The sequence below is a fragment of the Dromaius novaehollandiae genome, chromosome 1 (genome assembly GCF_036370855.1).
Source record: "Dromaius novaehollandiae isolate bDroNov1 chromosome 1, bDroNov1.hap1, whole genome shotgun sequence".
Lineage (NCBI taxonomy): Eukaryota > Metazoa > Chordata > Aves > Casuariiformes > Dromaiidae > Dromaius > Dromaius novaehollandiae.
The window spans coordinates 22,282,658-22,297,771 of NC_088098.1; the positions used below are offsets into that span (position 1 = coordinate 22,282,658).

General features: G+C 37.8%; 1 protein-coding gene across 3 annotated transcripts in view; it reads right to left on the reverse strand.

Moving 5' to 3' along the window:
• Window positions 1-15,114, reverse strand: part of KCND2 (potassium voltage-gated channel subfamily D member 2) — a 289,882-nt gene that overhangs the window by 5,958 nt on the left and 268,810 nt on the right. For all 3 annotated transcript variants that reach the window (XM_064507111.1, XM_064507105.1, XM_064507110.1), the window contains exons 3-5: window positions 13,399-13,561; window positions 5,023-5,121; window positions 3,534-3,629 (exon numbers count right to left, since the gene is read on the reverse strand). In XM_064507111.1, coding sequence (XP_064363181.1) covers window positions 3,534-3,629; window positions 5,023-5,121; window positions 13,399-13,561 — 358 coding nt within the window. The remainder of the gene's footprint in view (window positions 1-3,533; window positions 3,630-5,022; window positions 5,122-13,398; window positions 13,562-15,114) is intronic.

Consider the following 15,114-nt stretch of genomic DNA (forward strand, 5'->3'; position numbering starts at 1 on the left):
TGATTTCCACAATTTCTTTGTATGCTAAGAAGTGTGAAATAGTAGTGTGGCTTATAGTAAAAAGAACAAATAAAGAATATTTACAATAATTATAAAGTAACCACCCAGATGCCCAGCAGAGACTAAAATGTTTATGTATTATTTGAGAAAGCCTCCTTTTTAAAAATCTCTCCAGTTAGTGCTGGAATCATTGGGCATATTCTGAGAGTGGTTAAAGCAGCATGCTCCGGATTGTTTCACAATCTTCACAGTCTTGTTCACTTCAAGTTTTCTGCATTTGCTTCAATGCCTGCTGCATTTTCACATATTAGAATATGGGAAACTGGTTTTCTCACCTAAAGAATGATATATTAGTGGAAAGGTGGTGTAGCTTTTTGTAGGCATTGTATGTGCATGTTCATGTTTTCCATGAGAATTATGGTGCAAATATCAAATCTATGAGCAAAGTAAATAGAGTCACGACTGTACCCAAATGTTTTCTAGAAATTGAAATACCTTCATAGGCATATTATTATTTTCATTTCTTCTGTTCTCCTTTGCTCAGACATAATTTTATGTGGAAGGAGCAGTGTTGAAGAATGCTGATTTCAAGTGATATGGAAAGAAAGAACTTGCTTGAAAATTTGCTTTTTATAGGGCATATGTCAGACATAAAACAAGATGCTAAATGTGTTCACACAGTAGACATAAAATTCAGAGAGAAAAATGACCTAATAGCTATCTTTAGATTACATTCAATGGCTTCTAGTATATTTGCCAAGAAGTCTGTTAGTTTTCTTATTGAAAGTAATTTTGTGCTTCCTAAAACTATTATGGAGCAACCAACAAGAATTCAATTAGCAGCATCCATTAAAGAGGGTTGTTGAGTGAACTTTTAATATAGACTGGAAATATTTTGGAACAATATAGCAGCTCAGATTAATTTATTGGACTGTATTTATTAATTAATTGTTCTTATCTCAGCTACAATTATCCTGTAAAATATAAATTTTGGTGTAATTATTATTAATGTAACTTTCACAGATTTCCATCTGTGGCTTGCACTATATTTCTTAGAGGAGAAGATATCTCATCCTACAGACTTGAAATTATTGCACAAGATGAAAAACACTTTTGACTGATGCTCACACAAAATTATTTTCAAAAGATGAAGGAAGGAAGAAGTCGTATCACTCATGTTACTATAGCAGGAACCAGCAACTTGCCAGATCCCACAAGCTGAGGACCCACAAAATTTCAAATTCCTGCTTAAATGTTTGGAATGCATGATCTGACCAGGCAGTTGCAAACAGAATACAGTTTGGAGCCTCTATATACATTTTTGTGTTCATGTATTGTGTGGACACCAGTGCCAGAAGTAGGACCCAAAAGCCAAGATAAACAGGAAGTAGATTATATGCAAATTTAGGAAATAAGATAATACTTGCTTTACAGACTTTTTTTTTCTGTTAAAACAGGACTGTTTGAAAAAGAAAAAGAAAAGGCTTACATATTCCACCACTATGATTAGAGGAAATATGAAAGTTTTAGGGATGAATGCAGCTCCCACCAAATGACTAGAATTTTTTCTATGATTTCTATGAGAGTTTGACAAGACCTATGGCTACTACTAGGGTTTTAAAATATGTTTGTAATCAACTGTGGAACAATTCCAGGCAAATTGCTGTTACCAGGTTCTAGTACAAAAAGTCTCAAAAATATTCCTAAAGTACTCAGCCTGAATCTTGACAAAGTAACTACATTATACTGTGAATAGGAAGCAGGACATTTTGTGCTACAACACATTAGATCATAAATGAATTTTCCAAAAGTCAGCATGAAAGAAGCATAAGTACCTGTGAGATGACACATCAGTATCTAAATGACATAGCAACTGGGCCATTTTGCTTAAAAGCAAATGCTGTCAAAATGAAAATAGTAAATTATACATATACCTACACTGCATTTTAATTTAGTAATGTCTGTAGGGGGGAAATTTTTTCATCTCTTCTTCAAGCAGTAGCAGTGAGACTTCTGCAATGACCTTCTCTATCATGTATAACAGAAGCATTACTGTGTCTTTTAATGAAAATCTAAAACTAGAATAAAAAATTCAGCAAAATAGCAAGAAGTTCCGCTATGTACTCAAAAGTTAAAGAGAAGTTTTAGAATAGATTTTTCACTGAGGTGCAATTTTTCCCTTTGACGGCTATCTGAGGGTGCCTTTAAATGTTGATTTCAAGGAGGGATCGAGACAGTTTTGGGGTAGAACTGGGGAAGGAAGCCAAGAAGTGACTGGAACGTTTGATCTGGCCTCTGAGAATAAAATACTTGATTGACTGTTTCGCAGTTCTAGAACTGTCATGAGTATTAAGGGGTGGATAGAAGTTTATTATCAGTTGTTAGATTTCCAAATGTTGTTGAGATGATATATGGGCATATGCAGTCAGAGACAGGAGGGTATTCAGCTAATATTCTCTACTGTTAAACATCAGCAGTAAGGGCATCTACATATGAGCTAACTGCCCAAAGCTCCCTGTGTAGTCAGAAATAGACGTTAGGATGCAGGTAAGTTTAGGCCTAAAGGAGATTGCAGAACATGTCAGGGAATCTACATCTGAGCTAGCTGTCTAGACATTGTAGGTGTTTGTATCTGGTCAGATGGATCCTATTAAGAAACTCTGATTTTTTTCTTCTTCTTTCCTTATGCATAAAAATGGACAAAATTATGAAGTTACCTTAGTTAGATATCCAGCACTTACTAATTTGGCTTCACTGTTTTATACCATTTGCCAATAAGTGCCATGGTAAGCTGCATATCGATGGCCACTATGATATAATTTTTTAGATGCAACTGGAAGCTATAAAACTAGGTGTAAATTTGTAAATGGCAGTTTAATGGATGTTGACCAACTTACCTACAATATAAGGTATATTCTACATGGCAATATAACCCCTCAAAAGTTAAAAAATTGAGATAATTTTAGCATGCCCATTTCCTAAATCTATGAAGATTAAATTCAAAATAACTAGTCTTTATGTTCTTCGCTTCCTTAGGAAATGACAAAAGAGGGGAAAATGTAAAATTGGGGATCATTAGTGTTATTGCTGTGACATTATCTGTCCAGAATTATACTATTGGTGAACACAGCATTTTAATTATTACTGAATCATAACTTTGCTGTAATTTACTATCCTTCATAGCAGACTTTTGAATGTGTAAGGACTACAGATTGTGCCTATAAGCTGTACTGCAGAAAAATGCAAAAGATATATTACGCAACGTATGAAAACATACTGAAAGTCACACCTGCAGTTAGGCTATACCCTTGTCATTTCACTGATGCCAGTATCTTTCACCCTAAATGAGGTGCTCATCCAGGATCTCTCTCTGCTATTTACATGCAATGGGTATAACGTTGAAATAAGACAAAATAGCCTTTCTTCCTAGCTAATGGCTGTCATATAAAGGTTTATTAATTAGAAGAAATACTGAAAACATTCAGAATTAGACTGACGTTAGAAGTGTTTTCCCATAAACTCCATTTTCTTACCGTGGTTTTTTCCAGGCAGTGAAGCAGGTGGTGGTGCTGTGTTTCAAAGGAAGAACCAGATTTGCTAACAAAGGCCTGTTCTTCTTCACTGGAGGACTGTTAATACATAGAACTGTATTATTCTCATTTCTGAACAAGAGGGCTCTTATCCAAATATTTGATCAGAATTAATCTGGATTGTGTACTGCAGCATAACTGCAATCCTTCATCTACATGGTATAACCCAAATTAGCTTGGACATGATTACTCTTTTGCTTGGTCGTTTTTTAATCAAAATATTTTCTATCCTTCCCTTGCACTCCTTTTAAATGTTTGTTTCCTTCTTAGGTCTTTTGTGTATAGATAGATTAGCACAATTCATATGTGCAATGAACATGTAAGCTTTGAATGTTGAATCAATGCATACTTTGAGTTATCATAAATACAAGTGTCAGTAAAATACTTTTTTCCTGAGAATGTGCCTCATTTGAAGGAAATTAAACATAGTTGCCCTCCTGGGATCATTTCACAGTGCTGAAGAATTTGTGGTATTGCTGCTTACACAAAAATTCACATCAGTGATCCCAATCTGCTGAGTTCGGAAAGTGTACAGCAGATGTTACTGACACAGAATGAAGAATTAAGTAGAAAGCTTCCACTGTTTATTAATTGCTTTCATAGTTGTTCACTAGAAAGCAGCAAACTAGATAAGGGAGGAAGTGGGAGAATAGGAAAGATTACAATTCAACTTTGGGATATTTGAAATCTGCACGGCAATTAAGCTATTTGGTATCTCTTTAGGTCAAGGATTTGAATTCTTTCGAGCAGAGGAGGAGATGCGTGTTCTGACTAGCAGGCTTTTATGCTAAACTGGACAGCCACTTCCTGCTCTTCTGGCTGTATGTTAAAGTGTTAAGCTTTTCAACAGTTTTTAAACAGAAAGGGCATAGCAGAATGGAAGCCTCCCTGTATTCCTCTGGGAATTGCCTAAATCCCAGAAAGTGGTAGGGATTAAGAAACACTGTGTCCTTCCCCTGGCTAGCTCAGGGCAGCCACGATGCTGTCTCCAGGCATCTTGTGGAGCTGTGGGGTTGCTGGGGATCCCATTCCCAGCCTCAGGCTCCCAACTCTGCATCCTGGGATCATCAGCAGGGGAAGGTGCCAGGGATTCGCCTCAGGGGACATTAAGTATCTGTGATGTAGACACCCATGCAGACACTGTGTCCTATCTTAATGAAGTCTTTTATGGGATCTGCCCCTAAAAATGTGGGTTACATTTGAATCCAGCATTTCTATCTTGCCATTTCCCTCATTTTTTTATACCCTGTCATCAATATTCATAAGCTTCCTTTGACAATAATAATTGTTCAATTCATTCTTTCTCAATCTACCTCTGAAGTTAACATTGCCTAAAGACCCGAGTTGACTTATCCTGGTGATATATAGAATAAACTACTGCTGGGCTGTTATTAAGCTGTTACTCTGGAGGTGGAGTATATAAAAACATTACCTGCTGCAGCTGGTTACTCAGTAAGCCATTTCGTTTGCTCTGCATGTAGGCATTAGCACTCCCACTCTTTGCTGCACGAATTCGAGCAAGTCTGGCTTTCTGCGTAAAGGAGACAAAAAGGAATAGTGTCACTTATACTTGTATCCATTACGCTGTTTATCTGAAACGGCTAATTGAAATCAGCCACTTATGAATACTGATGTCATAGTCTCTGAGAGGATAGGATGCATTATATTGTCCTCTAGGTGGAGCAAATCGCAATTATTTTTCCATTTAAAATACAAATGACATTGAAGTTTTTATTTGTTTGCATCAGCTAGTAAGAACAATGATTTTGGAGAAGGGGTTACAGATCAGCATGGAAGTGCCTCTTTTCTTTGTGTGCCTGCAGTTGTGCCATTCCTTATGCCTTATGGGTCAGGAACATGGCTTCCATCTCAACTGCTCCTGCAGTGAAAATCCCTTTAAAGAGAAAAAATGAAACAGAAAAACATAACATTTCAACTGCTGTGAGCTTCCAAGGTTTCTCAGAGCATTCTGATTGTTCCTATAAGAGAGTGTGATAGCTGTTTGCACGCTGACTGCTGTCTAAGTTTCTGGATGCCTGCCAGGCCTTTTAAAAGCCTTTTTACCTCTGCATGTCTATTTACATAATTAGAATTAATACTTGTCACCATTGGTCATAATCTGACCATAATCTGATTTTTTGGAGACTATAGGCATCAAATTGCTGAGAGAGCTGGAGATGAGATTAGAGATTTCTCAGGTGAGGTTTCTTGTTCGCGTAGGTGGCTTCCATCCCAGAGGAGAGTGTTGCTTGTAAGTGAAGGATGTTTTCAATTCCTGCAATCTGTAGAACAGTTAGAAGCCAACTTTACAGTAGAATATGAAGGAAAAAAAAGCCTCTTTAGACCAACATTATGGAAAACAGAAACATTTATAGGATTTATAGGATGGCATCCTGGTTTAAGTAATTTTTGTGGCTGTTTCCTTATACGTCAGAGAGAGTCTGTCTTCATGGCTAGCTTTCTGATTCTGAAGGCAAAAGCAGCAACTGGAGTTGAATGCTGCTGAAGCACAAAAGGAGGCACAAGTGAAGAACTTGAAAAAATGAGTTTGATATATTAATAGGGATTTCATATCTGATAATTACTCAGTTGATATTTTCAGAAAGTGGAGGGAGCACATTCCACCCCCCCTCCCCCCCACCAGTTTCTATGGCCTTAAATGTCATTATGGAATGACTGACTGAGAATCCCTGAGCACTTATCATAGAGAGAGGCAGCCTGGTTACTGCAGCCGCCAAATCTCCTCTCTGGCATGATTAATAATTAACTGACTATGAGGAATGACTCAACACCACGCTTCTTTGCACTCACAGCCTCAAACTTGCAAGAGTCTTCTCAACAGTAAGCCAAGAAATTCACGACAGTTAAAAGTAAACATGAATAGAATCTGGCCTATATGTCATATATTTATTATCATTTAATTGTTCCAAAAGAGGATAGGATAATGCTGTGCATGTTTGCATCACTGAGTCAAAAAGCCTATGAGAGCTTTTTGAGTTGCCTCATTTTTTTGCTATATCAGCTATATTAGAATAACATTTTGGTTTCCTGTCTTCCTCAGCGTACACAGCCTTTCCAGCTAGAATTGTTAAATAACTTATTGTAGTGGTAAGGAATGAAGTGTCCTAGTTATTGTCCTGATCACCTGCACTATGCATCTGCACAGCTAAATTCCTGTTTTCTCCTTCCTCCTGTTACCACTGAAACAACAACTGAGAGCCCCCTCTGCCCTCCCCCTCCCCCCCCCCCCCCCCCCCCACTTTGTCATCTTTCTCTCATGAGGAGTCTAGAGACTGTACTGGGAATAAATGGTTCTTTCAGTCATGGCTCTTTCTCTGATTACCCTCAGCTGAACAGTGCCCAGGCAGTCTCGCATCCTGCAGTGAGCTACGCAGTGCAACCTGCAGAAGGGGGGTCCTGCAGAGCCAACAAGAGTAAAAAGTAGTTAACAGCTCTGAGCCCTGGGCCCACAAATGCTCCTTGATGGGAGCATCTGGGGCCAATGGAATGGTTATGGCCAAGTCCTCAGCACTAGCAATTAAAAATTCCCTCAGGCAGGCAGAAAACACATTATTTTCAATGTGGGACTCTTCAGATGCAGCACTAGTATGATGGGATGAAGGTTGAGAGAAGAGCTTTACCAGTACTACAGAATTCAGTCATGAGACAAAATATGTACACTGGGTTATGTTTATAAATATGTTAAAGGTCTCTCTTGACAATATTGATTAGCATTAGAAACTCAAGATGCTTTAGAGATGCTGTTGAAGGAGGCAATATAGAGTCCCATAAATAACTGACTTCAGTCACAAAAATTTCTTTAGCTCTGGTGCTTTTCAGTGTGCTCTTTATATAGGAACATTCATTAAATTTAATGAACAAACATTTTACATACATTAGTTATGCTTTTTCTTTTAGCCATTCATATTCATTTTCTATTTTAATGACAGAAGTAGTAATTACGGTGCAGCACAATTTAATAAATATAAAAATATTACAGTTCATCAGACTATCTTAACAGATGTGCTACAACAGTATAGTATTAAGTTGTACTTTCCATCTGAAGATTTGAAATTGCTTTGTGAATATGAATTTATGGAGTCTTAGAAAGCTTTTGTGAGGTGGAAACTAATAGCTTACATTTTTCTAGCCAGGACTCATTAAGATGATCAGATTTTATGTCATTTACCAAAGAGAAGACAATAAATCTACTACCAAGGCAGAAACCAGATATTGTGGCTTCTGTGCTTAAACTTCAGCTTCCAGAAAATACTTCTGAAACTGGACCTATTCACAAATCTGTTACCGTGAGAAAATTCTTTTTCAGTGCTTCTACCTGATTTAAATTGGAGTCTGTGATGTAAGTTGTCCAGCAACTCCCCACATTTCCAATCAAGGAATCATTAAAAGCCTAAGTCAGCTACAATATTTTAAGGGCTGTGCACTGGGGATCGAATTCCCATGAAGGACACCAAAATGGTGTGAGGACATCTGAAGCACTGTGATTACAGAAGAACTGTATCTTCCTTTTGTCTGTGAACTGCATTTTCTGTCATGTACAACAGAAGGGGAGTGATAACTGCCCCTTTCAATCACTGCAAAGTCCTTCCAAGCTCTTTCATTTCATATGATATCCTGCAGAAAAAGAAAGGATTAAATTCTTCTGCAATAGGTTATCTTCTCTGCTCTAAGCCATTGGATGCTTGTGAAACCTTGATTTCTGTAATTTTTACTGCTTCTAGGACAAAACCAACACAGCTGAACTAAAGTTCTTTAGTTATCCTGATGAAATTCCACCATGATCATCCCATCTGAAACTTTCTGAAGAAACTGATGATCACTTCCAATTCTCATAGCATCCCTTGTATTTGCACTGCACTTCTCTTTCAAATGCTTCACATTTTTTTTCTAACTTCAAATTATATAAGTTAGAGATGGGGCATTGTCTATGATTGAAGGTTGCAACAACACAAATAATGCTCATATTCATGTTAGATCATGACAAAACATTACAAAGGGAAACCAATGGTGGTCAGCAACTGCTAGTTCTATCAGGTTTAGAAAGATGCACATTTATTTTCACAAGGTTTTAAATAGTGAAAAGCATAGCACCAGTGGGCATTTACACCATCTAGCTTTGAGCACTTAAGATCCCCTCAGCTGTCCAGCTGTGGTAAGAGAGAGGTTTCTTCAAAAACACTTCAGGTCAAAGCTTAGTGAGCTTCCAGGAATCAGTTTTGGCAAGAGCCTCTCTTCAGTTTGCTATGCAAGATGCCTAGGGAGCCTGCCCTTCCAATTTAGTATGTAGATAGCCCCTGTTGACTCCCTTCTGCTGCTGCTCCCCAGACTACTTAACTGTCTTCCTACAATGCTGAAAAAGTGCTAATTGCTTACCTTATGTTTGTTATTTGTTTTCGTGAGCTTCTAAAATTAAAAGATATCAATTCTTTCACAGTCATTGTGTGACTCCTGGAGCCATAGCCAAAATGGTCTGAATATTAGTCACCTTGTGTTTATGTTGCTTTTATCTGGTCCTTCATAAGTTCATCCTATATGTTTACTTTCAAGTGAAAAATCACTCCCACATTTTATGCTCCATTCTGCTAATTTTCAGTAATTGCAAATAATTGACTTTAGCTGACAATAATTTATAAGATGCCAACTTGCAGTAGAGAAGAAAGTGCTGTTTACTTGGTACATTAATGGATGTGGAATTGTATAAAATTCGTATTGCCTTTTTTCACAATATATTCATATTATTTCTTTGTAAACAGAAGTTTTACATGCTTTTGTGCTACATTCAAAAATTTTGGCTAAGTTCTTCTGTTAGTTATGTTTCTGCAACCCCACTGAGCTTAATATCCTATTTAGTTTAAAGAAGTTATATTATCCAGTATGGTACTTTATTGCAAATGCTCAGCTTTGGATTGCTAGGTGCTGTTAAGCAGCTGTTGTTGCAATTTATCCCAGAGCTATTAGTATTTGAATAGTAGCTAGTTATTGGTAACCTGACAAATACCTCATGTACAATCAGTAAGAGAAAAGAGAGAGAGAAAAAGAAAGAAAACAGCTCAGCCAATCTTCAGGATATATTTTGCTATATAAAGGTAAAAGATCATAATCACATGAAAGATTAATTTTCTGTATTAAGTCAGGTTTTGGAGCTGATAGTTGTTTGGGTGTTCTGTTGAGGCACCATGCAAACTCATTCTAGGGAGACAGTGCTTGGGCAACTAAAATTAAGGTTCCTTCAGTTATCAGGAAATAAGCAAGAATGGACAGATGGAACTGTGCTTAGGACTTCTTGGCTAAGAGGATAGACGACTCCTGTCTCCAAAAGATGCAGTAAAATGGCTGAATGGAAAACAGTGAAGACATCCAGGAAGAGACTCTCCATTCAGGGAGAAGAGGACATTATCATCATGAAAGGTGTTGCAATATGTGGGATGGAGCTCTGCAGCCATGGTGCCACTGTATGACCAGAAACCCATTCCAACTGGGTAATAATGTATGTTTGTATGTATGTAGCTATGTAGGTATTTCTGTAGTTACCCAGCTGGGTAGCTGAGAAAAGCTCCAGAAACAGGTTTCTCCAAAACTGTCTTCTCAGTTGTGACATATCAGCTTGAGAAAAAAATCACAGCAACACTACAGGGCATAATTAATTCTGCCCTGAATGACAATTTCCATATCTATTTGGGGTGATTTATTTATTGCCTGGATAGGTCAGATCCTTTTACTTTATTGTCTAATAAGAGGGAATGTTTTGATAAGCACAGAGGATTTTTCCTGTTCTTTTTGTTGAGGTCCACAGACATATTACAGTATCCCTTTTACAGCAATGTACTTCCATGATTGGAAGCAGGACCTTCTTTTAAAACACATTCAAAATGAGATATATTATAAATAAAATCTCTCTTCCATCTTCTTCTGAGCATTAACGTGCAGCAATCTTCTTCCAATGAGGAGCAAATGATATTGCCTAACCTTGAATGACTGTGCAGAACTTTGTAAATGCATATACTGATGGCCATCATGGCCAACAAATTTAATACAAGAGACAAAATTTTTCTGCTGAAAAATGTCATTGGACCTGAGACTAGATTTCTGTGCTGCACCAAGGGATAACTCTCTCTTGAGTTTCTTTAGAGGCTTTGTCATTTGTCCTTTGCCATTTCTGAAGACTTCCTTGATTAAACTTATTCATGAAATTTTGGTGAAGAAAGCTTTGTGATTCAAATATTCAACTCTTGCAATTGGATGGAAGCCTGTTCTAGCCAACAGAAGTCTGTCTCCTGCAGGAGTTCACACGGTGCTCCATGGAAGAGTACCTTATCACAAGCTCATGTTCTTTGGCCTTAGAGGGTAAAAATAAGGCTAGTGCCTAAGGAAACATTTACTTTAGAAAAGTGTGTAAAGCTTCTATTGTCTTCAAAGAGGTAGGAACTTCAGACTTCAAGGATTTGACCTTTTTGCTTGAATATTCTTATACAACTGCATAGCTACGTATTGCTAAATATGAACTACGCAGTAGCCAAGAAGTCCTTTTCGCTGACTTATTTTTTAAGTTAATCAGACCTAATCACTTCACTTTCAATCACTTCATCCTGTCACTCATTTTAGAGGATTGAGATAGAAAATTAGTTTTGCAATACGAGATATCTATGGAACAGACACATCCAATAGTAGGTTAATCAGAACTGAAAGCCATTTGCTCAAAAGCAAGAAAAGCATAAACATGGTTACTGCAAATCTTTCATCCTAACTGTTTGCATTCTTCTGAGAAGCAGAGGAAAAGACACCTTGTAAGATTGTCTTCATCACTTCATATTTCAGTTGGTAATGTACAATGAGTTCACTGTTTTGAGATGAGAAAAAGTCAATTATTAGCTCAGTCAGTTTCTATTCAGGAAGAGATTATGCAGAGTATGAGACACTCTGCTGATCTAGTTTTTGCAAGGTATTTTTTAGTGTCCATCTTTTCTCACTGAAGTGCAAACAGACTTATAAAATCTTGTTCCACAAAATGCAGCAAGAGAGAGTTTCTATCTGAATTAAGGCTGGTTCTCTTCTTTGCAGTCATTTTGAAAGCTCAGACGCATTTATTGCTGGGATCAAAAAGGTCCATTATCCATGACTGGCACGGTAGTCTGAGGCACTGTGAAGAAGTACTGTGTTCTCTCTGATGGATACTGTTCTTTCATTGTCTGCTGTGATTACATAAACAGAATTGGAAAAGCTCTATACAAAAACAAGGTAGTCTAAAAGTAGTGTATTATCTGAATTTTCCAGTTGCAGAAGGCAGGAAAATACAGCTGGAACTAGTTACCTGCTAACACATAGGACAAAATAAAATGCAAAATGATATGTGGAACTAGTGGATAGGTAAGATATGACGTCTGGATCATTGAAGCAACCTCTATTTGATATTAGAATTCTAAGTGTCTCCAACAAGAAAGGCATTACTTTTCTGTGATACCGCTGATTTTTGTTACAGTCACTTTCCTCATTTGTCAGCATTTCCAAGATGTGGCCATCTTGTGGGTGGGAGTACAATATTCAGCCTGGGCCTATGACTGAATTTCTTGGCCATGTACCTGTGCTTCTCCTGATTCTAAAGTACTCCAGGAATGGTTTCACTCTGTACATTTATTTCATTTTCTCTCTATGGAGCAATCTGGTCAGAAAGGTGGCCAGAAAGAAAAACTCAAACATTTTGCACATTTAATCTTATTATCTGTGTGAGACAGATGCAGCCTGTGGTGAGCTGTGTCCCTTGTCTACATACGCGCTCCCTGGCTGTAGCCTGCCTGCAGCTGGAGAGCCAGGATCTCTGAACCTACAGGGGGGAGCACTTTCCTGGAGTGTAGACAGAAGCAAAGTTACCCTAACGGCAAAGAGATGCCATGGAACCACAAAAAGTTCAAGTGGCACGACACCTTGACCTTGGCAATGTCTGTTGCATCCCAAGTCTTCTGACTGCCACCAGCGGAGGAAGAGAAGAGAATGTATTATCAGGGGTTCAGGTGCTGATATAGGCTATCTGACCTGCTTCCCATTAGAGGGTTGGGACAAGTGGACAGGGACTAGTATTTTGGCAGGGATATGGAAATAAAGGTGATTGCCCAGGTTTGGCTGCATCTTTTCTGGCAAATAGTTCTTCCTAGCTTCTCACCTTGCCCAGAAGGGGCAGGGAGGGAAACTGTATTGCCACAGGGCTTGCTGATATCCTCCTAGTGAGATACTCAGTTAATCAAAGAACCTGGAGAAACAGCCTTTTGCTTTTGTCTTTCCCTGATTAAGCTCTTTTTCTGAAGTATTTTAGCCAAAGTAGAGCTGAGGAAACAAGGTCCCCAACAATCAGATCCCCTGGAGACTGAACCTGGGAATTAAACACATGCATAAGTGAAACAGACAGTTAAGACAGACATTAAACATAATGATTAGATTTTGTTTTTCCTCAGAAAGCTCTGGAGGAAAGAAAGTCTGCCTGAAAAATACAGAAAATACCTTCAGTAGGTGGGACTGCAGCTATTGTCTGAAAATGCTGGATCTAGCCTAACTGTACAAGTACAATGAAGTGCCACCATAATGGAGGTGTACATTTTGACATAAAAGAAAAATGAACCATTTTTTTTCATTAAAACAATATAACATTTGCATTTGAGGCTGAGGCTAGGCATGCAGCATATACATATAACAGTTTTTTTTTTTTTTTAATCATATACACTTTCAGGACACATAGCATATAAAATGTCTTTTATCTATTGCTCAACAACACAAGAGGTGGAAAGAATTAGGAGCTCACCTTTTGTGCCCTGCGCTTGTCTGCTCGTTGGTTCTGATGGTAGATACGGCTGAAGTTGGAGACAATTACAGGAACCGGCAAAGCAATGACTAAGACCCCGCTCAGGGAGCATATTGAACCAAAAATCTTGCCAGCTATTGTCTTCGGCACCATGTCACCATACCTGGGTTAAAGAAAATAAAATATTAGTAAAGACAGAACTCTTTTGAAGTGTTGAATTTCAAGTTGAACTAATTACATAAAATATTTTACTTGTATTGCAAATAATACTTTATGCTTATATACATAAATAATATTTTATACACATGTGCACACATATACTGCATGCCCAATGTGCAAACACACATTTTTAGTTTCAAGCTAATGGTGGGTATTCTGTATATCAGACTGTTAACATCTTTATTTTACCTGCCCTAATCTTCTCGGGCTGCCTCTGTTGCAATAGAGAGAGAGAGAGAGAGCCTGTGCTAAGGAAAAAACTCGGAATGTCTCAGTTAAGTCCCTGCTTTTTTTTGCTCTTTGGAAGAACTCATCACTTTCCATTGACTCTAGCAAGATCCTAGGGAGACCACTTAAGTTAGATGTCAAGCTGAATCATCTATTGTCTCACTAAGTTGATATAATACGTTAATTTAGGAGGGTAGCACATCATTGGGACAGGACCAGGAGGTAGTGGACTTTCTATCCTTAGGGATTTAAAAGACTTGTCTAGACATGGCTAACCTGATCTAGTGTTGCTGGTAGTCCTCCTTTGAGTGGGAAGCTGGACTAGCTGAAATCAGGAGGTTCCTTCCAACCAACAAACTCAAGCCAAAAGCAAGCAACCAAATGAATTCTAACTACAAATCCTGGCAGTGCTCAGAATTACCAGAGCTTGAACCTGCTACCTTCCTTATGATGTTGGATATTGTTTTGTACAGCTAGTAAGAACACAGCGCTGCTGCGGAGCATATAGAGATATTCCAATGGCATTTTATTAAGAGGTATCTGCTCTGCACTCTGTAGACTGCCATACTCTATAGGACAAGTATGTAATTACATACTACAGAGTTTAATAAAAAATTAAACTACCTTCAAGTACCATTCTGTTTTTAACTTTACTGGATTTTAAGTTATTATTAAACATCAATGTATCATGTAATTTTATCTAGTACGCTTGTGAACAGAGAGATGACACATTCTCTATTGTAAAGAATTTACAAACTATTTAATGTAAGATAAGGTAGGGAATAAAACTGCAGTGTTTGTAAAGTGATATCACGAAAATAAAACCTGTCTTTTCAGTAGGAATTAGGAAGATAGCAGAGAAGATTGGGTGAATCTTTAAAGCACACATTCTGCACCTAATCCTGAGGAAGGGGACTAAAGAGACAAGTACCTCAGACTACTGAGAAACTATAAGGGGATAGGCAACACCTCCTAGCAATGAGATGTCAGCATATGTCAACAGAAGATTTCATATTGCCTTGCAGGTGAAGATGAATTGTTTGAGTTTTGTAAGATAAGAGGTATTTGTTTAATGCAAGATTCCAAAGGTGATCATCCAGGCAGAAATAATAAAGATGACCAAGTCTTAGACTATTGATCAAGATTACATTAGATTAAAAAAAAAAAAAAAAGTTTAGTTGCGTTGCAAGGCATGTTCAAGTGTAAAATATTCGCAGGAAAAAATACATTGATATTTGCACCAGTAACCCCCCCTACTGCCTCAGAATT